General features: G+C 41.5%; 1 protein-coding gene across 2 annotated transcripts in view; it reads left to right on the forward strand.

The window, feature by feature from the left end:
- ptprb (protein tyrosine phosphatase, receptor type B) overlaps positions 1 to 18,789 on the forward strand; it is a 48,759-nt gene extending 29,970 nt beyond the window's left edge. For both annotated transcript variants that reach the window (XM_015381620.1, XM_015381621.1), the window contains exons 14-40: positions 66 to 163; positions 243 to 408; positions 486 to 616; positions 1,935 to 2,082; positions 2,153 to 2,425; positions 3,032 to 3,201; positions 3,280 to 3,430; positions 3,507 to 3,607; positions 6,134 to 6,299; positions 6,373 to 6,654; positions 7,409 to 7,687; positions 10,564 to 10,713; positions 11,706 to 11,845; positions 11,956 to 12,092; positions 12,164 to 12,270; positions 12,345 to 12,450; positions 12,931 to 13,011; positions 14,275 to 14,292; positions 14,371 to 14,452; positions 14,768 to 14,858; positions 15,149 to 15,225; positions 15,307 to 15,441; positions 15,893 to 16,015; positions 16,088 to 16,251; positions 16,321 to 16,456; positions 16,531 to 16,651; positions 18,363 to 18,789. In XM_015381620.1, the coding sequence (XP_015237106.1) occupies positions 66 to 163; positions 243 to 408; positions 486 to 616; positions 1,935 to 2,082; positions 2,153 to 2,425; positions 3,032 to 3,201; positions 3,280 to 3,430; positions 3,507 to 3,607; positions 6,134 to 6,299; positions 6,373 to 6,654; positions 7,409 to 7,687; positions 10,564 to 10,713; positions 11,706 to 11,845; positions 11,956 to 12,092; positions 12,164 to 12,270; positions 12,345 to 12,450; positions 12,931 to 13,011; positions 14,275 to 14,292; positions 14,371 to 14,452; positions 14,768 to 14,858; positions 15,149 to 15,225; positions 15,307 to 15,441; positions 15,893 to 16,015; positions 16,088 to 16,251; positions 16,321 to 16,456; positions 16,531 to 16,651; positions 18,363 to 18,385 (3,656 nt within the window). In that variant the 3' untranslated portion in view covers positions 18,386 to 18,789. The remainder of the gene's footprint in view (positions 1 to 65; positions 164 to 242; positions 409 to 485; positions 617 to 1,934; positions 2,083 to 2,152; positions 2,426 to 3,031; positions 3,202 to 3,279; positions 3,431 to 3,506; positions 3,608 to 6,133; positions 6,300 to 6,372; positions 6,655 to 7,408; positions 7,688 to 10,563; positions 10,714 to 11,705; positions 11,846 to 11,955; positions 12,093 to 12,163; positions 12,271 to 12,344; positions 12,451 to 12,930; positions 13,012 to 14,274; positions 14,293 to 14,370; positions 14,453 to 14,767; positions 14,859 to 15,148; positions 15,226 to 15,306; positions 15,442 to 15,892; positions 16,016 to 16,087; positions 16,252 to 16,320; positions 16,457 to 16,530; positions 16,652 to 18,362) is intronic.
- Positions 18,790 to 26,809: the final 8,020 nt, after the last annotated feature.

Below are 26,809 nucleotides of genomic sequence, written 5' to 3' on the forward strand. Positions count from 1 at the left end.
CTGGAGGAGAGGAAGCGGCCTGGTGGTGGTTTTAATTTTTTAAACTGGTGGTTTGTTTTTTCTAGTCCCTGCAGCTGTGAGGAATCTGTCAGTTAGTAACGCAGGAACAGCTGCTCTGAACGTTACGTGGAGCGCCGCCCTTGGAGACGTGGACCATTATGAGGTCAGATTTAATCAAAGAAACAATGAATAAGTGTTTCCTTGTCTTTGTCTCATCTTTCTCTCTGCCTGCTCACCTTCAGGTCACCGTGCTCTTTAACGACACCCGGGTCTTCCCTCCAGCCATCCTGGGCAGCGACGTGCATCATCACCAGCTCACCTTTCTCACGCCGGGGCGTCTCTATAAGATCATGGTGTCAACGTTCAGCGGGCTTCTTCAGGTGGCTCAGGTGATGGAAGGACGGACAGGTAGGACAGCAGTGCTGGGTTTTGGTAGAAAAGCGGCGCTGAGGACAGATCTGCTTCAGACTGATTCTATGTTCCAGTTCCCAGCTCTGCCAGGAACCTGCGGATGATTCCCCAGCGCGGCCGGACTGACTCTGTTGGTGGGCTGCTTTTGTTGTGGACGGCGGGACAAGGAGACCTGGACTTTTACAAAGTGTCCCTGTCAACGACGGTGAGATTAATTTAATCAAACATTCACAATTTCTAAAAGAATCAGATCTGTAACCCTGACGACGAGGAATATGGCGTCTCTGTAAATCAATTCAGTTTATTTATTCACACAACACATGTTATCTCAAGGCCCTTTACAATCCAACCAGATCATCCAGTCAAATTGATTCAAAGTTTTTTATCTAAGGAAACCAGTTGATTGCATTGAGTCAGTGACTCAAAGGCAATCCCTCACACTAAGCATGCTTGTAGAGACAGTGGAGAGGAAAAACTCCCTTTTAACAGGAAGAAACCTCCAGCAGAACCAGGCTCAGTGTGAGCGGCCATCTTCCGAGGCCGACTGGGGTTCAAGGAGACAGAAGCAGAGATACAGAAGGAAACTGTCAGCCAGCTCCACAGGCAGCCCTGTTCAGGAAACACACAGCCAGGCAGACGAGCTCTGAGCCAGCTTCCATGTCAGAGGATGAAGAGAGCGCATCCAGCCAGTCACAGTCAGAGAAACAGGACTACACTGGAAAACAGGCCAAGCTTCAATATCTATAAACAAAGGTGTTGATGGCAGCAGCACAGCTGATATTTCTCTCCAGGATGGAGTCACAGCCAAACAGGAACGGACCAGATGAAGCTACTATGAGAAAAAGCAGAGAGAGCAGAACATTAGAGCTTGAACTAATAGATTCTGCAGAGTGGGAGAATAAAGATAGAATGATGCAGAATGAGGAAGAAGAGGAAAAGGATCAGACATTTATCAAATTAATTAAATCACTTTAAAAAGCTAAACTTGTCTAAATTGCATCTTATAGCTATTTCAATCCCAACAGTGTTTCCGAAGGTTTTCTTATCTTTATGACATCATGCTCATTCATTAAGAGGCTCACAGATTTCCTCTGTATGCAAGGTATGCCGCCGAAGGCTTTTCTGTTTGCTGGATCCGAGCACATCACTGGAAAGTTGAGTGGAAGGAAAACTGTGACTAAAGTTATGCAAACATACGTGTAGCATTTTGGAAGCCTAAGGTCGATTCACCATCCTGGATTCAGTGTGGCTGAAAAGTGTGAAGCTGCTGCAGACGATGATGATTGGAGGAGCCGTCGTCCTCCGCTGCTGGATCCCTCTGGGTTTGATCTAATCCAGTCAGAGCAGCGTTTCCTATCGAGCACGTCTTCCACAGCAGGATCAGCATGTGTAACTGCTGATTCTTATTTAACCCTTTGTTGGTCTTCTCATTTGCTGAAGTTGCTCTTTTTTTATTTTTTTTCTGAATTTTCCTGTCTGAACGTTAATGTTTATCTGAAATAATCCTAATTTCTCTGTTTCAGGGCCGCGTTTCAGCCGACACTCGTGTCGTCCCCAAACACGTTTCGTCCCTCGAGTTTTTAGACTTGAATCCAGGTCAGGCTTACATCGTCACCATCCAATCACAGAGCGGTATTCTGACCAATAGCAGCACAGTCTCCGGCAGAACCGGTAAGCCTGCGTTAGTGCTGCGTTAAAGCTCCGCCTGGGGTCCTCCTCATTTCCTGTCTTCGTCCTGCAGCTCCAGCTGCTGTCACCGCCCTGCAGGCCGATAACGGACACACCACCCACAGCCTGACGGTGAGCTGGGAGCGGCCGGTGGGAATCTACGACGGATTCCGCCTGCAGCTGCTGGATGAGGCCGGAAGTGTACTGAGAAATGTGTCGGTGGCGGTGGGCCATCGGAGCGAGCAGCTGGAGGGTCTGACGTCAGGGAAGCGCTACCTGGTGAAGGTGGAGACGCTGAGCGGGGGGGTCCCATCGCTGGACGCAGCCACAGCCGAGGGACAAACCCGTGAGTCGCTTATTTTATAGAGGAAGTATTCTTTATCAGTCGGCCTGAAAGCCTACAGCGCCATAGAGAAGGTATTCTTTTTTTATCAGTTGGCCTGAAAGCCTACAGCGCCCTCTATAGGCAACAACAGAACAAACACTTCAGCATTTTTGCATTTTCAGGTTTTTAAGCAAATTTCAAACAGTTTTTTTTGTTTTGGTCAAGGAGTTTGTCTTGAGCTTCAGGTGAAGGGAACATGATGTGTGAGACACATTTTGAAAAGAACACAGTTTGTAAAAAAAAATATAAAAAATTTAATTTGGAAAAAAAAAATTAGTTAATGTTTTTTAGAGTTTTATTTCTGCTTTGCATTTTTTTATTTCTATACAAGAATGTATTCTTTACTTCAGCAATATTGGAACAAAATTCACCCAAAAGCCAGTGATGTCACAGCCCCTCTGTCCTCCTATTGGCTGAAACAGTTACTAGGGGTGGGAATTTTGTTTTTAGTTCAAACCAGAAGGAGCAGATTGTGTGAGCAGACCTGACCAGGTTTGACCTTTGACCTTTAGTGTTTATGAAGGAACATTTGTGTTCGTGTTAAAGTGGACCTGTTCTCCGCTTCAGGTCCTGCTGCCGTCCAAAACCTGACCGCAGTTCTGGTGAACACCACCTCCCTCAGCTTCTCCTGGCGCCCCTCAGATGGACACGTCGACACTTATGACCTGTCGCTTTACAGCATCTCCGAGGCGACGTCCAATCACAGGGCAGCAGGCAGCGGGAAGGAGCATCAGCAGGTGTGACCATGTTCTGGCTCCGTTGAGACGTTTCGGCCGATCAGGATTTCCGCCGCTATGATGATGTTCTGTATTTAGGTCAGGGATGAGCTGGTGGACCAGAGGAAGGTTGGTCCGTCTGCAGACGGCTGCGTGTTCTCTGGCCTGCAGCCTGGAAGTCTGTACCGCCTACTGGTGGTGAGCCGTAGCAGGGACATGAGCAGCGACTCTTCTGTTCTCTCCAGAACTGGTCGGTCATCCCAAACACAGCGACCAATCAGATCTCATCATTCCGTCTTCATTAACGCGTCTCTTTTCCTCTGCAGTCCCGTCTGCAGTGTCATCTCTGCAGGTTCATAGTTCAGGACGGACCGACAGGCTTACGGTCAGCTGGCTGCATGGGGAGGGAAGCTGGAACAGCTACCAGGTAAATTGGTTCACATCTTTTAAATAATAAAACACTGAGGCCTGTTTCACAAAGCAGGTTTAACAAACTCAGACTCTCATCCTCAACTCTGAACTGATCTAGCCTAAGGTTTAATCTCCGAGTTTTAGTTTCACCACGGCTGCTGTAAGTTATTTCAATCAACTCGGAGTAGATCCGCTCAGTCAAACATGTGTAACAAGTATGAAAAGCCATCATCAACAAGTCACCATGACAACAGGAAACAGGAAGTGCCTATTTCACACCGCTGGAACTAAAGATTTTGATGCAGAATTAACAAAAATATCGGAGAAAGTGTTTAAAAGACAGAGCAACAGCACTTCATCTGCAAAGGAGAGGGAGATTGCTGCTTGAGTTCATGGGTATTTATATGAACTCCTATGGCAGGCTGTTTAGGCATTTATTAAAAGCAGATTACTCTCTGTTGTTCCATTTGTAGATCACTAAAACCGGTTTCTTGATGGTCAAAGTCATATTCCTATTACTAATAAATTTCCTAAGTTACATTTTTGCATCAGAAACTGAATTGTCAAAAAAACTAACTTATACTAGTAAGAATAAAGTTTTATAGATCTACAAATGTTAGCATGTTTTGACTGAATATACATTTATATCTGAAATGCATTTCTTCTTGGTGAAAATAACAAGTTATGACCGTCAACGATAGGAACATGGAGATTTGACATTCATTTTAAAGAGTTTAAAGAATGTCATTTTATTTGAAATGTTCATTTTGACAAGAAAAACTTTATTTCAGATATCAAAATACATTTACAGGCAAACTAATATGAAAAAGGCCTGCCATAGATGTTGTAATCACAATAACAATTTAAGGTACATTAGTTTACTGATTGAATAGTGGATCAATTTATCTATATAAGTGAAATTTGCTATCAGCAGGTGAAGATGAATAAAAAAGTTCTAACAGATAGGACCTGTGCGTCGTCGCGTGGGGTTCCTCCTCAGTTTGATTCGGTCTTCCATTACTGGCTGTGCAGCGGTTTTCTATAATGCTGTTTTCACATATTAATGTTCTCTCACCTATATCAAGTTCTATAAAGAAGTCTGTGTAATGATGCTAATGTGAGGATGGATACGGTCTAGATATCTGATTGTTTGGGAGGTGAAACAGCAGCGCTGATATAGATAACTTTCTGAATATAAAGGACATCCATACTTAGCTTTAAAACCCTCTCCGTATAAATATTTAATTGTCTTTGAATGAATGTTGATTGTTTTTTAATAAGTTCCTCGTCTAAAGACGAGGAAACGCCTAATGTATCAAATGGACCTAGTTAAGGATTTTCTTTTGATTGTTTGCACAAAATTACAACTAAAAAATCTCTTGACTAAACAAGAAAATAGAACATTTTCCATCCCCTAAACTTTCTATTTCCATTTCTTGACCTTTTTCTGGACAGCTGTCAAATCAGCAGAACATATCAATGTTATTGGTCTTATTTTTAATGTAAAACAGATTTAAGGTTTTCAATTGTATGTAGTGGATTTCTGAAGCTATTAAATTTACATTATTGTGAGAAGCAGTTCCTCGATAAAAAAAACATATAAATTCTCCTCTGAGACAAAAATACAAACATTAAATAATGAATTTTTCACTAAATTCATTTCTGCTGTAGTATTCTATTCTAAACTGTGAAATATAGTTAACGACCACTAGAGGGAGCTCATGTGCCACCCACACTAGATGTGTAAAGCCTCACAACAGCTCATCTGTTTAAATATTTATCTAGAATAAAAGGGTTTTTATTTTGTTTTGTTTTAGAAAGAATAAATGTGTTTTTTTTTTTATATTTAGGTTAAGAATTTGTAAAAAAAATCCTCATCAAAAAAAAAAAATCCTCATCCTCACCTCAGGTACTTCTGTTCAAAAAGAATATTGCTGAATACAAATATAATATAAGAATACGCCTTTATTTTTCAATTAAGATCTTTTTTATTTTCCAATGAAAAGGGCAAAAAATAAAATAAAAATAAAGATTAAAAAATAAACCAAATAACAGTAAAGCTTTTGTGTGTAAACATTAGTGAAAACAATAACAGGCCAGTAAAAAATAGGTCATGATGTGAAGACTGAATATTAAATAAAAAAAATATATAAATAAATAAATAAACAAAATAGAGGAATGTTACAAAAGAAAAATATAAAAATAAATAAATAAAGGTAAAGCAGTCCCAAATCACTTCCATAAACCAGTTGCTTTTTTTCTTGAGAAAAATAAAAATATTTAACTGGGAGGTTTGAAACCTCTGGGTATCGTAAAACAACATTTGTTAAGTTGATTTCTTTTAAGATTTTATAACTAAAATCCACTTGGTTATTAAATTGTCAGATTAAAGTAGAATCAGCTTAATCTGCTTCTATTGTCATCAGAAAGAATTGGGCAGTTTCTACATGTTAAAACTTTAAATCGTGGAGAAAATCATAAACAAAATGTAGCAAAGATTTACAATTTTAAACGTTTTCGTTGTTTGTTTTGCTGGTTGAAGGTTCTGTTGCACAACTTTTCTGGATCCACTCTGGAAGCTCAGACGCTGGGCTCGGACCATAAGAGTCACACATTCCTCGGACTCATCCCTGGCAGACTGTATCAGGCTGAGGTCATCACACGCAGCGGGGATCTGACCAACAGCGTCTCCAAATTAGGACGAACCTGTAAGTCTGTTTAAAAAATAAAAGTCTAAATACTCTGTAGTTAGAAACTCAGTGCTGTTCTTCTTCCCTGTAGCGCCAGAAGCTCCCACTGACCTGTCCGTCAGACATGGCCCGACCAATGACTCCATAGAGCTGCAGTGGTCTGGCCCCGCCTCCGGAGACTATGACAACTTCAGCCTACAGTGGGCGCCAGAGGACCCTCTGTCCATCACAGAGACCCAGCTAACCAGACGCATCGTCAGCGGGATGTTTCCAGGACGAAAGTACAACTTCACCGTGACGACAGTCAGTGGGGGCGGAGCCAGAGGCCACCCCGCAGCCAGCAGCCAGCCAATCCAGATGAGCGTCAGAACAAGTAGGCGGAGCTAATTTCCTAAGACACAAACTGTTCGGTCAATTCTGAGATTGTTATATTTAATATCTTAAATCAAATAATGTAATGTGAAGATACAATTTTATTTGAAGCCGGTAAATTATAGAATTAATGAAAAATACTAAATAACCAAAATAAATACTGGAAGAAAATGTTTTCCTTAAACTAATTCAATAAATGATAACTTCAAATGTTAGATATTTAGACAAATGTGTAAAAAGCAGAAATATTTTATTTGTATTTTTTTTTCTCTTTAATCATTTTCAATTGATTTAACATATTTTTTGAAGGACGTGGGATTATTTAATCCCAGTGAGGTTATATAAACCTAAAGAATAGTTTAAAAACTAAACATGATTTGAATAAAAAAAAAGAATAATTAGATCTAATGTAGTTATTTAATAGTTGCCAAAGTGGAAAAACAAACCTTAACTAGATCGGCCAGCAGGTGGCAGCAGAGGAAAAGCTGTTCTGGTTGTTTGTCTGTTGAATCCAGTTTTTAATCTAGTTCCGTTTCTAAAGTATTCATAAGTCTGACCCAGTTGCTTCTGTTTACTTCAGTCAGCCTGTTAAAGCAGATTTATGTCACACTTTTCACCGTCAGCTGTCGGGTTTCATCTCTGCTCTGCCCTCATGGTTCAAACACATCCTCTGAGTGTTTCTGACCGGTTTAATCATACTTCCTGTGAAAACGAGTTAGTCTCTCAGATCTCTGATTGCATCACGTCTCCCGCAGGTCCGTCTCCCATCAGGTCCATCCACTGCTTCCCTCTGTCCTCCTCCTCCCTCTCCTGCTCCTGGATGGCTCCGCTCGCCGACTTTGACTCCTATGAGGTCAAATGTCATCAACACGACAACTGGGAGCTGACCAAGGTCCTGAAGCTGGATGGGGGCGTCACCGCGGTAACGCTGGATCAGCTGGGCGCCTTCAGGAAGTACGCAGTGACCATCACAGTGTTGTCGGCCAAAGAGATGAGTCCACCGGTGACCCGGACCATTGTCACCATGATCGACCGTGAGTTCCTCCGTTTAACCTTTAACCCCAAAACATTCTGCTTGTTTTTAAATAAAAGCAGCGTGGAAATGGATCTGCTCACCTGGGAGAGCAGGGCTGAAATGATCTGTATCGGTTCCAGACTGAAGCAGAGAAAAACCAGCTTCAAAGACACAAAGATTCCCCAAAATAAGCTCAGGCTTTGTTCTCCCCCTAGAAATCCAACTTCTAGACTCTGTTTTAAATCATCAAGCTTAAAGGGTGGAGAAGCAGCATCTGATCTTTCTTTTAAAACTTAAAGATCAGGTAATTTTTGTTTGATTTAAACTAAGATCTTCCTCCACCACTTACCGTGCTGAACTTCTTTGGTTTCGTCTCATTTCTGCCGCCTCTTCTAAGGAACCTGCAGGATCAGTCCATCTTCAAAACCAGCTCTCGGAGAGATTTAGATCAGTCTGATGCAAGCAACGAGGGAATTGGATGGGCTTTAATTGATGTAGTTAACTTACGGCTATCTACAGAGGCGTCCCCCCATGATTTGACCACTGCAGCCACTGCAACGCTGTGTGGGAAAGATTTGTTCAGTGGCGCAAAACGACTGTTTATGAGGCAGAGGCTCCCGCTTCCTCACCCGCGGTGACGCTACACTGCGCTCAGTGGCTCTGATGGCAGGACAAAGGAAGGAGCTTTATTAGCTTACTTCTAGATATAATCCCACGTGGAATCTGTCTCTCCAGACAGCCCAGAAGCCCTGAGGAAAAGAGGGCTCGTTGCTTTCAAAGCTGTACGACAGTGAGGGGTTGACATGCTGCATCACAGCTTTTCCTTCAGTTGGTTGGTCTCACAGGTGGGACGTCTGGGGGGGCTAGTCTGCGGTAATTTTCCTGAAAAGGGATGTTCTATCAGCTCAGCATACCATGTCACTCCAGCATACCCTTAGTAATACGCATCCACGCATGATCGTTATTAGCGGTTATCAGTCCCATAGAATGGCTTCAGATTTTGCCAGTAGGCTCAGTATGCTGTTGTCATCGAGTGAATCAAAATCCTATAAACCTTTAAAGTCGTAGGGAAGTCATATTTAAATGTCAAATCATTCTGGCTTAAACATGCATATGTCTTAAAATCTATATATACGTCAGCTTGTACACCTAAATTCAGCCAATCATATCTCAACGGTCATCTGTCAATCAAATTTTTTCGGCCAAGCATCTTTATTCATATGTAACAGCTAAAATACGCAACGGTTAAAATAAGAAATCAGAATAATTTCCTTTCCCGCTGAGTTCCGTCCCAGTGTTCACAGGGATGGACGTCTGTGTCTTCAGCAGGCGTAGAGCTAACAGAACTGGCAGCGTTGCGAGGCAAGGGCTCAAACATGTACGGCTGGAAGCCTTCTACACCAAACCAAGCTTCTGCCGCCCTGGCGTCCTCTTCCACAACATCTTCGTCCCGCTTTCCTCCTCTAAATAAAAAAATGTCTGACGGAGGAGACTCATCCACGACCTCCGTCACTAATCTCTCCTCCTCTTTCATGTTTCCTCTGTCCATAGCGTTCCTTGACAGTGTCGTTTCTAAGTCACCAATTTAGTGCTACTTGGTCCCAATGGAATTTCCCATTGGGAACCTACTAGCACTAAGTTGCTAACTGGTTAGCAAGATGCTTCTGAGAAACCTGCCTCAATCAAACTTGCTTGCGAACCTTCCGCTACAACAATCCCGCCCCTTTTTTAAACAATCAATCACATTCACTTTATTCACTCTTGTAAAGTCGTGCACCATTTGGGAGAATTTGGAAATGCAACTGTTGGATCAGCCGTTTCCCTACAACTTTTTTCTGTGAAAAAGTGCCGATCATTCTTTAATAAGATCCTTATCAAAAGGACAGGCAATGTTGTTTTTTTTTATTAAAGCTTATGTGTGTAGTGAACCCAGTGAAGGAGTTTTTTGTTGTTTTATGCACAAAATTACAAAAGCACCTGACTAAATTGGGAAATAAAACAGCATGACTGGCTGTAATGAGAGCGGAAACCGAGGACACTCTATGTAATGAGTATTACTGAGGCTATGCTGGCCTCGGTATGCTGAGCTAACAGACACAGGCCAAAAGGGGGGTTAGTGTGTGACTATCATTCAGTGGTTACTCAGTGGCTTGGATCAGACTGAGCATTACAGCAATGTTGTATCACAACCGCCTCATCAGAGCCTCTTTAATGTAGAGTTTGGACTCTAAACAGATTTCCAATTCCACCTGATTTAAACAGATTCCTTCATTTTTAAGAGTTCTGACTCCAAAGATCTTAACCCAAACCAGATTCCCGAAGCTCCACTAAAGCTCGATCTTATTTTCTGAATTCTAACCCAGCTTCCTGATCAGATCTTCCTGTGAAAAGCCCTTCTTTCATTAATCAACTGATGACATCGTCACATGGATCTGTAGCATCTTTTCTGGGAGCTCTAACTTCCTTAATTGCTTGAGGTCGTTGAATAGCGCCGCTGTTCTGCCTCAGTCTACCAGATAACGCTCCGTCTCTGATGAATCGCTTTATTTCTTCAGTTTGACCTTTCAGAGATGAAGTCACTGTGACCCAAACCAACATTTCTTCTCTTTTACAACCTTTTTCCTCCTTCTTTGTTCTTCTTCTTCTTCTCTCTGCCTGCGTTGCATCATAAATCATCCTGACACAAGGACATTGGGGAAAAAAAGACATTAGCAGAAGAAGAGATGACGCTGGAAGCTTTTATCCTCCAGAGGTTCCTTAGAGTCTGCATGGAGGAAATAAACTGATTTACTGTCTGTATTTGTTGAGAAGTTTGTTAAAGTATTGTTTATTTTTAAAGTTTTCAGGTTTCTTTAAATCTCTGCAGAGATGTTTACCGATGAGTTTCCCCCTCAGGTCCTCCCACCCCGCCTCCTAGCATCCATGTCAGCGAGAAGTCGTCCAAACTGACGTCGTCCTCCATCTTCTTCCGCTTTAACTGCTCCTGGTTCAGCGACGCCAACGGCGCCATCAGATACTTCGCTGTGATCGTGGCCGAGTCGGACGGTAGGAAAAGTCTCCTTAGTTATAGTTTTTAAGGATGACCAGAACATGGCGGCTGCTTCGTCAACTCTGAGGCCATTTAGATCTTTTATTAGAAAAGTAGTTTAACTCCATAAAAAAAAAAAAACATTTTTAAGCAAAATAATCCAAACATGCTGGCTTGGGGTGAAACCTTTTCAGCTTTTGTCTCAATTGAACCATAAACAACACAAATCCTAACAGGATATTATGAGATAGACCAGGAGTCTGCTTCCTGTGCCATTTTTACCCCAAAATAAAACATTTAAAAGCAGAAACTTTATACAATCTCTACAGATTTTATTAAATAAAGACAAACAAAAATGTTCTCAAAGGGGATTGATGCCTTTTATGTGTTAGAAGATTTTAAGTAGAGTCGTTTTAAGATCTAAAAACACAGTATTGATACATTTAATGTCACTGTTGTGGAAAGTCAAACATGTTGGTTTATTGTTGTTTTAGACAATAATTCATCAATTTATTCAGTCATTAATTTCATGAATAGTTCAACAGACATTTCCTTTCAGCCCTCGTGAAGAGAAACAACTTTTAAAGTCGCCTGATTAGCAAACTATCCAGCTGTTGTTTCTGGCCTCAGAGTGTCCGAAAAGTTGTGGTTCAGTTTGAATACTTTCTGAACACACATGCTCTACGGTGAAGCATGGTGGTGACGGCATGAGGCTGTGGGAAGGCTTTCTTTGCCCCCCCCCCGCCAACCCGACAGGTGGAGCTAAATAATATGGTTTGGCCTCATTTATAGAATGGCCTAGTTAAAGCCCAGAACTAAAGTCAGCTGTGCTTCAAAGTGTGTCTACAGGAATGTGAGTTTGGGCCTTAAATCAAGGGCAGGCCACACTTTTCAGATTAGTGAAAATAAATCCTTCAACCTTCCTGGTTTTTCCCTGTAACTAAATCCCTGCAGGACAGACGTGGTTAAATATTCCTGGAATAAAGCTAAAAATTGTTTATCTCAACAGCGAATGAAATTCTGCAGCCAGAACAGCGCCACCCGCTGCCCTCGTACCGCGACTACATCAACAACTCCTCCGTCAGAGCGTACCAGACGGCGTACTTCCCCAGTCGCTGTCCTCAGGACACAGACAGTTCTGCTGGGCAGGTAACGTCTGCCGAACAAAACGGACGCCGTAACTTCTTGCTTTCTGCCATCGATGCGTTCACAGCGCCACCATCAGGACACTTGAAAATAATCGTTCATCAACTGTTCAGGTGGTGGAGGTGAATCTGGGGGCAGGCGGAGAGCGACTGGGCGGAGTCTGCGACCGTTACCACGACGATGACCTGTACGTAAGGGAAGGTTATGGACGCTTCTGCGACGGGCCGCTGAAACCTAAAACGTCTTACAGGTGAACAGAACTCTGACTGATGAAGCTGCGGCAGGAGGCCGGCTCTTCTGACGCTGTGTGTGTGTGAGCAGGCTGAGCGTGCGAGCTTTCACCAGGCTGTTTGATGAAAACCACAGAGAGGTCGACCAGCCGCTCTTCTCGGACACATACCTGTCCTCACCGCTCAGGACGCACGCAGGTGAGTCACGCTTCACACCATCATCAAACCCCTAAAGCCGCTCGGGCCTCATCCGGCGCTGTGGTTTCTGTCAGAGCCTCTAGGTGGCGTGGTGGAGGGCCTGAGCGCGGGAATGTTCCTGATAGGGATGATGGTGGCCGTCGTCTCCCTGCTGGCGTACCGCCAGAGGCTGCGCAAAGTGTGAGTAGAAAAAGAGCTGCTTCTCTTTGGTCCCAGTTTTCTCTTTTTAGGTCAAATGATCGGAGAATTTTACTGAATGATTTTAAGACCCGTTTTAACCGGGCTGACACTCTACGATTTGTTTGCCATTTTTGGGCCAATTCTCCAGTCGTGCGAGAATTTTTCAATCGGGTCGACTTTCAGCCTTATTGTGAGTCATGTAGTGTCCAGGGGATAACGAGGGGCGATCAGGAATCGTGAGGTCGGGAGAAAATCAAAGTATCGGGTCGCACAGTATGAGAACAAACATCTTCAGCTGTGAACTTACACTGTACGACAAAACGACTCCGCAGCGTGCAACCATTGAAAAACTGCAAAAAGCTTTGCAGCAAAGACCTGGTATCTGTGTTGGATCAAGTCGCTGTGAAAAAAAAAGATAAACTGAGAGAAATATTCAAACCGTTTCTGCTCAGAGTGAATCTGTTGGTTCTTTGTCTGCAGGGCTGTGCAGGAGAACCCGGTGGTGAGGATGAGTATGTGGAAAGAAGTCCCATCTTCAGGGATGTATATGGGAGTGAGGAGGTGAGTTAGAATCCAGAAATAGACGGACTCTCCCACGGCCGACATGTGACTGTGGGAAGCATCGGTTTCCAGTAAAGTGTTGGCGCCGAACCTCCGTTAATAACAGTTTACTGAGAAACTTAACGTCTGGAAATAAAGTAAAATATGGATGAAATATTTTCATCTCTTTCACCTTTAAAATCACAGAGGCCCAAATGTGGCAGAATCCAAGCATTAATATCAGTGTCTACAGTTTATCTGATTGGTTAGTTTAACTGACCAATCATCTAGTCCTAAAATTAAGCTGCAACTAAGGAGACTAAAACGGTCAAGAAAAAACATCAGTTATTTATGATTTGGTCTTTTAGAGCTGGGATTAACATCACCTGAAAACTGAGGACTGTAACAATATTTACAGTAGCAGCCGTTCAAAATGGCAGCAGACTTCGATCCCTCCAACTTCCAGCCATTTTTTTTCTCCTGAATGCTTTTTTTTTATCTCCACCCTTTAACTGAATTACAGGGTCTGACCAGGAGATGACGCTTCTCTTTAGACGCTTAAAGTCCACAAATCATGACAGAATATTTTAGTACTAAGACTGATATTTAAAAAGGAATTGTACAAGACGAGCAAAGGAACAGCCAAAGGCCTGTGAAGTTATGGAGAAACTGAGACTCTTGCAAAAGAAAGTTCACATTTATTTTCCGTCCTTAAACGGAGAGAAAAGCTCTGATTGGGGCAAGCCCAGCAATCCCAACACACACCCTCCATTAGAACCATCCCACCCCAGCATAAAGAACTTCCTCACACATGAACATTTGGAGCAAAACAACTTCAGTTCATCAAGGACTAACATTTTTCATTCGTAGATAAACACTCAGAACAGGTTTCTTCTGTTCGCGGCATGAAGGAGGATGAGGAAAATTTAAACACTTATCTTTTATCACTCCTCGCCTTCTTTTCACCCAATGAGGCCGAGGAAAAACATGCTTCCTTTGGCCCATCAAAGAAAGTGGGGAAATTTTGAAGGACAACTACTGTATGAGCTGAGGAATTGAATTCAAGTCAATGAGTCGATGCAATCAACTAGTTTTCCTTAGATAGAAAACTTTGAATCAATTTGGATGATCTGGTGAACTGGAAAGTGCCTTGAGATGACACGTGTTGTGAATTTTAGAGGCAAATCTAAAGTAAAATCTAATCATCAGAGCGGTTGTTTAGCTGTGGTTCTATTTTAAGCAGTTGAATTAAAGTTTAACTGAAGTTTTTTGTTTTCTCCGCAGTAATCGTCGAGTCACCAGGTGAGTTTTGTTCTCAAACTGTGGATCTCTGATTAAGCGGAGCTCCTGTTAACGTCTTGGTCTCTCCGTCCTGCGCAGTCCTGTCAAAGCGTGCCACTTCGAGTCCCATCTGAGCAAACTGCAGGCCGACTCCAACTACCTGCTGTCTGAGGAGTTCGAGGTGATTTCCTTTAAATAAACCAACTAATGGCAGGAAGGAAGCTGATGTTATTTAAAACAATCAGATTGTCGGATGATTGAAACTTCCTGCTAGCTCGCCTCTGCTCAGCTTCACACATTTAAATTCATTCTGACCTGAGATCAGCTCCATAGAGACAGAAACCTCTGCCTCCCGCTATGAATATAAACATCCATTAATCTGCTGTTTGCTGAAGTAAAGGAAAGAAAGGCAGAGTCAGAGAGGCTCCTCGTCGTTAACGGATGTTAATTTCCCTGCGAGCCGTCCAGAGAACATTACCTTCTTTGGTTTCTGCAGGATCTGAAAGATGTGGGCCGAAACCAGACGATGGACGTCGCCAGACTGCCGGAGAACCGAGGGAAGAACCGTTACAACAACATCCTGCCGTGTAGGTTTCCTTTAATGCTTCATATTTTACCTTCAGATTTAATGTATTTAAACTAATGAATGTTTATTTAATATGAGACTTATTAATGGGAACATTTCTAAATGATGCATTGAAGAAGAAACCTCTTTATTTCTAAAAGTTTCCTGTTTGGATTAGCAGAGAACTAATGATGTGTTTTATGATATGAGCAGCCCATCAGTTTTAATGAACTCGTTTGGAGTCGTTCACGTGTTGCAAACGGCTGCATCTCAGGAAAAAAACATCCGAATCACGTTTGTTTCCGTTTCCAGTCGACTCGACCAGAGTGAAGCTGTCCTACCTGGAGGACGACCCCTGCTCCGACTACATCAACGCCAGCTACATACCTGTAAGAACACATACATGAACATATGAACACGCTCCACACGCCGTTAGACACGTCCTGACCCCCCTCCCTCCTTCTCCACAGGGGAACAACTACCGCAGGGAGTACATCGCCACGCAGGGCCCGCTTCCGGGCACCAAGGATGATTTCTGGAGGATGGTGTGGGAGCACGGTGTGCACAACGTCGTCATGGTGACACAGTGTGTGGAGAAGGGACGGGTAAGAACAGTCTGTCCGTTATTAACCAACATGCATGTTCTGCTGTCATTACCATCAACACAGGCGGACGCAGTCAGTCAGTTCCTTAACTCTAGAACTACCAAGGCCGCCATTTTGACCTAAGATTTTAAAGGGAAAGAACTTTATTTGCATGAATCATTTGTTCGTCATGTTAAACTGACTTTTCCTGTTTCCATGTTTCCTTCATTTTCACATAGTTTTTTAAATAAAATAAAAACGTAAATAATAAATATGGTTAATGTTACCTGTATCTCCCACAGGCTCTATTAGTTGCATTGTTTATTCTTCCCGCGGTTGATTGACGTTCGGTACGGTTGCCTAAAAACAAACCAGGCTGTTGTCCAACTGTTTTCATCATATCTCTGTCGTGTTGCTGAGCGTTTCTATGTGATGATGATCTACATAGAAACGTACCGTTTCCTGTCTCCAGGTGAAGTGTGACCAGTACTGGCCTGCAGACAAGGAACCGCTCTACTATGGTGACCTGGTCATCCAGGTTCTGTCGGAGTCCGTGCTGCCTGAGTGGACCATCAGAGAGTTCCGGATCACCTCGGTACCTGCAGAACGTTCCTGTTTGTAAACATTCAGGCTGAACAGAACCTCTGACCCGTTTCTGATTTTAAAGGAGAACAGCTCCAGTTACCCCCGCTTGCTGCGTCACTTCCACTACACCGTGTGGCCCGATCACGGCGTTCCTGAGAGCACCCAGTCCCTGATCCAGTTCGCCCGGACGGTCCGGGACTACGTGGACCGATCCCCGAGTACCGGAGCCACCGTCGTTCACTGCAGGTGGGACGATCCCCGGTCGCCCTCAGACCCGTATTGTTCTGGATGTTAACCGGGTTCTGTGTGTGTCAGTGCTGGAGTCGGGCGCACAGGGACCTTCATCGCCTTGGACCGGGTTCTGCAGCAGCTGGACTCCAAAGGAAGCATCGATCTTTACGGCTGCATCTTCGACCTGCGACTCCATCGGCAGCACATGGTCCAGACTGAGGTACGGAACCAGAACCCTGTCCGATCCAGTCCACTCTGGGCGGGGGAACCAACGGCGCTGTTGATGTTTTTCAGTGTCAGTACGCCTTCCTGCATCAGTGTGTGAGGGACGTCCTGAGAGCCAGGAAGCATCGCAGCGAGCAGGAGAACCCTCTGTACCCCATCTACGAGAACTTCAACCCGGAATACTGCCACGGTGAGTCCGACGGCGCCGAGGCCACGGCAGCATCCGCCCTCTGGGGTCCAGTCTGGACGTCCACTAGGGACACGACATGACGGACCTTTAATCAGGCTGAAAATCAAACAAGCTGCTAAAGTTAGAAGCTAGATTTCATATTTTCTAAACTTTCTCCATCCATCTAGATCTGCTGGTTCTGATACCAAACCAAAGCAGTCATTGGGGGAGGAGGGGGACCTGGACGGGTCAAACCTCGGCCCAGTTTAGAGAGACCATCATGGTTTAGGAGGCGGCGAGAGGTTCTGATCTGATCCAATATTAGCCAAAACACAAACAAGAAAATATCTCAGATCTGAGATATAAACTGTTTATGTGACCCTTTGGTGAATAAGGCCCGCTGCCACAACAAAGCATCTAATATGGCATCATTTATATATTTATTCTAATTATAATCTAAGTCTAAAATATGAAATGTTGAAATTAACTTGCTAATGAAGCTAACTGGTCGCTGCGCTTCTTTCTTCATAGAAAGAAAGCTGGAGACGGTCCCGTGCTTCCATCTCAGTGGGAAAAATCAGTGACGGTTCTGTGTTTTTCACGGGTTCAGTGACGTCATGTGACGCAGCAATCGTTACCGTTTCTCCTTTCTTCCCTCAGCGCTGTCTCACAGGCACCGCCTCGTCCTGAAAGAGTAAAGATGCTTTGTTTTCACACAGTTAAACGCGCCTGGATTACAAAGCAGGATAAAAATATTATGGAAATGTTGTTTTTAAATCTAAAACTGTTAAAATAACAACCTGATTTCCACACAGCCTGAATCACTCATTCGTCTCAAAATGCGTCTGCCTCTGATTTAGGCACTTAATCGGATTAATCAATTATTGAAGTAATTGTCAACTAATTTAGTAATTGACTAATCAACTGGAGTGTAGAGACTCTATAACATGCTTTTAGCTGACAGAGCAACCCGCTTAAAACAGTAATTACACCAAAATTGTAAAAAATAAAATAAAATAAAAAAAATATGAAACATTCTGTATTTAAGATAAAAATCTTTTTCGTCTGTCAATATGATCTATCCAGAACTCCTCAAGTGGAAAAGTTTTAGTTTCACCTGGTTTAATTTTGCAAAAAAATCTTCGAGAAACTTTTTTCTATCAGATTATTAATCGAAAAAATGATCGACAGATGAATAGATTTGCAAAATAATCACTAATTTAGATGTTATTCAGTGTGGATTCAGACAATCAATAAAAAAAAAATGCATACATTACCTTAAAAGTAAAGTTGATGTATGTTGTATTTAAATTAGTTTTTATTCTTGTTTTATTTCATATATAAACGACTCCCACAGTTAAAAAGAAATCCTGCAGCTTTTTTTTCATTATTATGAGTAAAATCACTCGATCATTTCTAACCACCATCATCACAAAAAAAACCCTATGATTTGTGCCGCCATTGTTTCCCGTTAACATTGGAATCGATTAATAGTTAAAGCTGCGATCATGTAAATGGAAAAGTTGGATCAAGACACAATGGTACTGATTTTTTCGCTAATTAGGACCTCGATCCAATTTAAACGTCAGTTTTCCATTTGGATCCTTTGACTCACGGCTGGAAACTTTATGAATCCAACCTTTCCTGCTCCTGGATTTAATTTCTAAAAATGTTTTCAGCTTCCTAAATGAGGCAGCAGGACCTCTTTAAGCTCATCATCATGTCTCCTCAGATTTTATCTACAACGGACGTTAAGAAGATGATGACGACCAGCCAATCAGGAGGGAGGAAACGCATCAGAAGTCTTACATGGAGACGGGGAGAGAGCTGAGGTCCTTCAGCAGGACGCTGGCATTTTCTAACCAATCGATGCCTAAATATTCAGGATCGACGTTCATAGACTTTTGTAGCATACATTTTTATTTTTTCTAACTTTGGTTAAATCACCATGGTAACCGAGCGCATCACCTGTTTGGGATCCCGAATAAATATTTTATAAAAATCGCCATCATGTCACTTTTTGGAGCCGATAAAATGCCAGCACTGCCCCTCCCCCAGCTGTTGCTGCACACTACTGGTCAGCTGGCTGAAATAAAGCCCATCCAAACTCAGGATGATTGAGTGGATTCATCCTAATATTCCAGAACATGTCCGGCCCGAGTGTTGGACTCCTAAAAGCACCTCTATTTAGGATGCTGTTACCATGGTGATCTAACCAGGTTTTAAAAGTAAAAAAAAATGTTTGTATGAAAGATGTCACAGAGCACTTATGAAGCAAACTGTCCCTCCTCCACCTGAATTCTGCTCATTCTGACCCACATCTTCACCAATTTACTGAGGAAAGAAAGATGTTCTCACTGCCCCATATAAGCTGTTTATTTAAAGCAAACTGTAAATATTGATAATCTGCTGGTTTATTCCTGCTGTTTATCCTCCAGCTGTCTGCTTCAAACTTTAACTTTCTGCTGTTTAACTGAAGAAATTAAAATCTGGAAGTGTTTTTTTCTGATGTTTTTTGTAGCAAAGCTCATAACGGTTAGAAAATATACATTTAAGTTTTTGTAAACAGGATTTTTAAGGATGTATTTTTAATATAAAAATGTCTGAGAACAAAGCCAACTCTTTCCCTCATCAGAATCATGTAAACCTGATCCTAAAATAATCATTAAAATTCATGGCCTCTCTGTGTTTCTGTCTTTATTTTCCTCCATGATGAGACGTCCAGCGGGTCAGAGCGCCCTGATGATCCAGAACCTGCAGAACCTCCAGGAGAAACGAAAACCCGAAGTATTCTGATGTTTAGCTTTTATCACCATCTTCTTAGCTGGTTTATCTGATGATAAACTACTAATTAAACATTTAACTGATGTTTGGATTAAAGGTGTTATTAAAATCCTTATAATTGTTTTTGAGGTTTATCTTTTAAATTGTAGATTAAATCACTTCTGGGATCAAATTAACACAATTCATGCGTTAGATTTTTACATTAGTTTCCACCAGCTAAAGCCTAAAATTCTTCGCTCCTATACAGGAAGTAGATTTTTTTTTTTTAGACAACACAAAACATTAAGATTGTTTCAGATACAGATAATTAAAGCTCATAACTCTGTCTGAAATGTTCATGTAAACATCTGATTAAACAGCTGCAGATTCCTGAGCCTCTAATTGGTCCCAGTCTGGGTCAGACGAGACGACTGCTGCCTGGACGGATGTCCAAAAGATTTCCTGGGACACATCGGAACCGATAAATGTTGATTTCAGTTCAACACTTTTACCGTAAGGAAAAATAAACTGCTGAAGTTTTCAGTTTGATCAGCAACTGAGTTCAGAGGATAAACATGGAAGCCGTTATCTCTGACTGCAGCTACATGAAGAAAAGACCTGAAGTTCTACCAGCCCCAGACTTCGGTGTTAAATGTGCAGAACCCAGATGGACCCGTCCTACATTCTGATTTCTACTAAGGGAAAATGGGAGCAGCGGTTGTTTGCATTAGTGAAACTGAACCTCCAACTTGTGATTTCTATATAGAACTGGGTGACCCAGATAGAGCAGCTGATGGAGGAGCCCTGAGTCCAGATGGGCTTTCCCTCCCAGAGCTCAGAGATCCACTCATCAACACGACACGTTTTATAAAATCAGAAAACCTGAAGATGTTCCAGAACTCTCCTAGAAATAAAGATCAACAGCAGAACCCTGAAGATCTCACTGATCAGCTCATCTAAAACTCTTCAGGTTGGAAAAACATTTTGTTTAGTAAGATGTTGTAGCAATCCAATCCAACTTTATTTAAAATGTATTTAAAATTTCTCAAAGCACCAAAGTGCTGTACAGTGAAACGACATAACGCCATTACACAGACTAAAAGAACCATGCAAGCATAAAAGACTAAATTGAAATCATAACTGTAAAATCTATAATAAATGATAAAAGTCTTAAATCAGACTTAAATCAGCATCTCACACAGTTTAGAAAGCCAAGGCAAAGACATGACTTTTTAAGAGGGATTCAAAATCAGACAAGGAAGAACCAGCAGCCCCAGAACCACAGCAGCTTCTTTCTGCAGAACTAAAACCCCTTCAGGGGAACTTTTTACCCAGATTTCTTCCAGACGTCTATAAATTGTCTATGATCCAAGTTAAGACTTGGTTTAGATCGGTTTCCTGAACGTTTGGACCAAAATAAATGGAAAAACTCCTAAATTAATATTTTATTAATGCTAAAAACTAGAAAATCACATTTTAATTTAAATTATTTCATCAGTGTTTTTCACAGAACATGCGGGCAGCTTTTCTTCTGAACGTCTGTTTGTTAGAATGAAACTAAAATGAGGCGAAGCTGGAAAACGATCCGATCATCTTGGAGCGGCAGGAAAGAAAAGCCTTCCTTAAACTACCATCGCTAACATAAGCATTGAATTTAATTTAACTGGGACTGAAGATGGACCCAAACAACAAGCACCTCTGTGACTGCCCAAAGAGGGAAAAAACAAAACCTAAACCTGCAGCATCAAGTCTGTTAGGTTGCCTCTCCTACTGGGCCAGCCTCAGTGGGAAGTGAAAGCAGAACTTGCACCAGTTTAGATCTATGGATTACCCCTGGGTCCAAATCCCATCTATAGGACAAGAAAGAAAACATGAAGATATCAAAGAACTAATCTGCCTCACTGGTTCTGGGTCAGGTGAGTCTTCTTAAAGGACAACTCACCTTTTAATCAACTGTTAATGCTAATAAACTGGAACAGATGTCTTTAGTGCTGTCCAGGGAACATCTGCTTTTGTGTCCAAAACTTCCTGTTTGGCACCTCCCTCAGGTTAACCAGGATTACTGCATCTGATTGGCTGGGGTTACGGTTTAGCTTCTATTGTTATTTCCCATTGTTAAGGTTAACTCCTATTGGCTTAGCTGGGGATGTGACCTCAGAAAGGGAGAGCTGATGTCAGCAGCTCCATCTACTCAGTGGGTCTTTTAGGTGGCGACAGTAAATCTAATTATTCTCTTATGATGAAAATCTAAATCGGGCTTTTTCTCAGTGTAAAATTTTATAAAAATATTAAATGCATAAAAAAAACACTAATGCATTATCTGTCTAGTTTAGGTTGGTGTCCGTCTTTCAAATAAAACAAAAAAACATTACTTTTAAAGAAAAACATAATTGGACATTGTGTCTTTCTATTCCATCTCTGTGGCTCACAAAGCAAGTTATTTTATCAATTTGTTTCAGATATTTCTTGACATTCACCCTCAGAACCACCAGACATTCCTCTGGGTTTTGCATCAGACAGACTCTAACAGCACTGAACAGATTATCTTCACATCTGTTTGCTCTTTAAGCAGAAATTTCAAAAAACATTTTCTGCTCTGACTTTGGATATGCTAAAAAAAACAACAAAGCAACAGATCATCAGTAACCATAGAAACAACCTACTGTACCTCAAACAGCTCAGACTCTGTTCCTCTTCCCTCAAGCTCAAACAGTTTCTGTTTCTTAGCCAATTTTTTCCTTCCACAAAACTTTCCATCACCATTTGGACAGGTGAACAATTTCTGCACCTTCTAGCTGATGCAAGCTCCAATAAATACCTTCAGTCTGCTTCCGCCAACTGAGAATAAAACCGTGATCCTAAAAGCTTTCTGAGAGCTGACGTGCTCTGGGGGATAAACGCATCCTTAGCTATAAAAATCACATCCTGTACAACCAGAAATAGTCAAAGGAGCCTTTTCTCTCTAAAATATGGCAGCAAGATTTAGGTTTAAAAAGCTGCATTGAAAACAAAACAGTAACAATAAAGGAAAATCCAGGTTCTGGAATGGCCTAGTCAAAGGCCAGTCTTTAACCTGATCAAAGTGTTGTTTGGAGAAGAACGGGGAAACACAAAGACCGCTCCATCCTTCCTGTGTTCAGCTCTGCCTGGCAGTAGATTAAAGCTCAGCGACAGGACGCGTCCCAGCTGTCAGTTTGGGACAGAAACCCTCAGAGCTGACCTTTCTCAGCCCGCAGTGAGACGATGGCCTTTTATATCGCTTCATTAAAACTGACAGGAGAAGAGGCAAAGTGGACCACAGGGGATTCAGCTCCATCAGAGCAGTTCTTCTTCAGGTAGAAAACCTTCAACATGTCAGAAAAATCTGAAAAACTGATGCCTGATCAGAGAGAAACCCTGTGAGATCTACTCATGTAGAACTAAAACAAACAGATCAGTTGTCCCAGCAGGTGGTGATTCATATCACAAGGATTTATAGACGTCTAGACGACATCTGGGTGAAAATCCCCCCTGATGGGTTCTGGGTGCTGCTGCTTCTCCTGAGGTGCAGGTGAGGCGGATCAGGGATCGTCTTTAACCCAGAGGTGGTTAAAAACAGTCAACACCACAGCAGCTGCTGGATGGATCCATCTCCACGCCTCTGGTTTTCTATCATCACACTTTATTCTGTCTGTCTGGGTCCAGCGTGTTCAGGTCGCCTCTGTTTAGTGAAGGCTGGATCCTTCTGCCACATTTCAGATTTGAGACTGAAAAAAATCTGAAAAGTGTGGTCAGCATTTCTTTTCTCTGATGCAGCTAAATAAAACCCCACTAAAGGTCTGCTAACAGAACCTATATGTGGGTCATTTAACAGGAATCTAACTGCAGATATTCTGATTCTGTACATAATTAAAAACTTTATAGAATGGTCAGAATGTAAGGAACCCAGCAGACGGGTCAGAGTGGAAGTTCTGGTCGAGTTTAAAGGAATGTTAGATCTAAATCTAACCCTAAGCTTTGTTCAGTCCACCAACCAATTCAATTCAGTTTATTTCTATAGTGCCAATATATAACATGTCATCTTAAGGGACTTTAGAGACAATTCAACCAGATCATTCAGTCCGACTGGTTCAACATTTTCTATCTAAAGAAAAACCCTGAGCAATAGAGAAGATGGACCACCTGCTGACCAACCAGAACATGGAGGTAAACATGAACCAGAGAAGAGCATTTTCTGCTCGTGGCTTCCATTTAGAAAGGAAGTCGATTTACATCCATTATTGTTATTTATTTATTTATTTTTTTTAACTTCTTCTTTGTAAGTGGAATAAAAATAAAGATAAACCAAATCTTTCCCATCTCACCTTTTACTGGCATTATTAAAAAAATAGATATGTCCATCTAATGTGAGGAAAGGAAGAAGATTTAGTAGAATAAGCCTCTGAATCACTGTCATGTTTCGGCCCGATCCTGTTGGGACCATTGGTCTTAAAATACAAGCTTCATGATGCGTACCTTACCGATTCAGATCAATTTATTGTTTCGATTCACATGAATATATATATATATAGATATATATAGATAGATAGAGATAGAGAGAGAGAGAGAGAGAGAGAGAGAGAGAGAGAGAGAGAGATTACAACTTCTATCAAAATCTGTTGTCGTGTCTCATGATTATTTAATACATATACCTTATGCAATCTTATTTGAAGAGTTTGTCCCAAGTGATCACTTCCCAGGAAAACAAACCAGAGGGAAAGCTTCAAGGTTTAGACAAAGAGCTTTCCTTCAACAGTCTCTCACACCTCCCTGGATTACTCTCTCAGTAGTTTAGGGGGTTATTCTATTTCTATAACTGTAAATTGATACCACCACAACAACAAGATCAACAAGAGAGTGACCTCCTTCATCTTAGCTGAAGGAGATCCCTTTGTTTCCACCTGATTATATAAGATGAATCCATTTCCTCCAGTTGCCCAAACACATCTGGATCATAGCACAAAACAAAATGAAATTCTCTTTGCTTCTTCTAATGTTCTATCAATCAGTTTGTTCGTAAAAGTCTCTAATGTTTTAACTCTGGACATTCAACAGATAATTAAAAAGTCACCTTCCTCTAGAGTCTAAATGCGATGTTGGTCAGTTATTAACATTGGTTTCTAGCTTTTAACTAGTGTTGGGATGTTATCAATCAAGCTTAACAAAATTATGTGTGGAGTTCCCCAAGGTTTCATCCCCGGTCCTCTCACTTTTCATTTTTTCAAGCTTCAACTTGCTAAGATTTTACATAATAATAAAATAAAGTAACAAATATATGCTGATGACACAATCTGAATTCATTACAATCACTTTTAGCTTGTATTGAAAAGATTAACAGCTGGATGTGTCAAAATTCACAGAAGAAAAAAAAAAAAAAGTTCTGGGACCAAAAGAGCATTAATTACGAGTCAGTGATGACCTTCAATCCACTAAGGAAGGTCAGACATCTTGGTGTGATCATAGGCGTTTATCTACATCATCAAACAGATTCTAAAGACAAAATATTCTTACCTAAAACAATAAGTTGTCAGCTAACGTTTCAACAGGGCGTAGAATAGTTCACATGTTTATTTTCAACAGACTTAACGTCTGTAATTCTGTTTTTACAAGACTTTCAAAACAAATCTACAAAACACCTACAAGTTGTTAAAAAAAAGCTGTAGTTAGAGTCCTTGTAAAATTCTGATGTCCTTGCATTGGCTTCTGATCGCCCAGAACGTTAAATTTAATCAAAGGTCTGCAAATCACTCACTAGTCAGAGCCCTTTGTTTTGTAAATGTTCAGTTTCATTAAAATATTATTTTATATTGATTTGTCTGGATGACAAAAGATAGCAATATGATTTCCACTCACTTCGCAACTCTGACATGCTTTATCATTTCTTTTAATTATTTACACTGCTATCAACTCACAATACAAAAAAACATTTACTACGGTTTGAAGTTTGCAGCAGTAAAGTGAAAAATTGTAAAAAAAAAAAAAAGTTCAAAAGATGTGAATTTATTAGCGAGGAAGGATAGAGACAGAGGCTGTTTGGGGAAAACAGAGTGTTTAAATATTAATTCATGACTTGTTATTGTTCTTTACTCAAAACTTTATTTTCTACTAAGTCTATTTCCCATCCGATTAAATAAAAATTTAAAGGTATAGTGTGTAATATTACAGGGATTAACATACATAAAGGTTATATTAAGTCTATAGGTATGTTATTTTTTATCTCCTATGAACTGAAATTCTCAGTCTTTATGTCTGCCTTGCTTTATAACTTGCTATTTATAATTAGAGAAGTGGGTTCCTATTTGTGGAGGCAGACATCTTTGCGCTGCGGTAGCTAAAAGCTGACAAACTAGTGACTGTAGAGATCGCCATTATGCTTGAATGGGACTGCAGAAAGTTAAGGCTGGTTTATATTCAGAAACCAGGTCGTCTGCGTGTTTCACAGATAATGCAAATACGCCTCTTCCACAGACACTCTGCTGCACCTCTCCAAAATTGTAGGTGACCGCAGACAGGAGGCCTCTGATTGGTCAATTCTACATCCGCTCTACTCTATGCATATTTCCTGTTTGGTACCTTACCAGCTTGTTTTGATTGTATGACCGCCATTGTGGAAAACAACTCATGAAGATGGACCAGCTAGAAGAGTGAGGTGCGCAAGAATGCTGGGACCCTTTTTCCTCCTGGATCCCCGCTCTTTTTCGCCTTCACTTGTCATCACACAAAATTGCCCCCACTTCCTCACCGCCTCTGCCGTATCTAGACCTACAGCCAGTTCCTGATTGTCCCCCCTGTGTAGTGGCATGGAATAACATAGCACAGATAACGCTTCAATATTGGGCATAAATCAAAAATATCTGCGTCAAGCTCACTGCAACACACTGCTGTGGAAGTATAACCAGCCCTTTAGGCCTATATACAATCCTACACAGACTGATCAAATACTGTTAATAAAATTATCTATGTAAACTAGGGTTATACCGGACATGACCGGCAATTATTGGTTATTAAGAAGATGACCGATTTCAATTTCGCCTGGTGCATCCATCTCCTGCCCTTGGTCCAAATTTGTTTTGGTCAGAGACACCAAAACAGGGGGCCCAATCAGCTGGACAATTGAGGTCAGAGGAGACCACCTTCCTGATCTCAGCAGCAGCAGCAGCGGGGAATCAGTGTGAGAACATTGGCTGAGAGAACCAGTCAGCTATGCCGCCCTCTGTGGCTAATGAACCACAAATAATGCCATTAAATTATTGCCATCCCCATATATATCAGCTCACAAACATCACAGAAAACTCATCACAGAAAATTATTTTCCAAGTCAATCTTTTGCAGGATTCAAACGGTTCAAAAATGGTAAAACAATGGAATGACTGAATCATAAATAAATATTAATACATA

The sequence above is a fragment of the Cyprinodon variegatus genome, unplaced genomic scaffold (genome assembly GCF_000732505.1).
Source record: "Cyprinodon variegatus isolate N-32 unplaced genomic scaffold, C_variegatus-1.0 Scaffold237, whole genome shotgun sequence".
In the NCBI taxonomy this organism is placed as follows: Eukaryota; Metazoa; Chordata; class Actinopteri; order Cyprinodontiformes; family Cyprinodontidae; genus Cyprinodon; species Cyprinodon variegatus.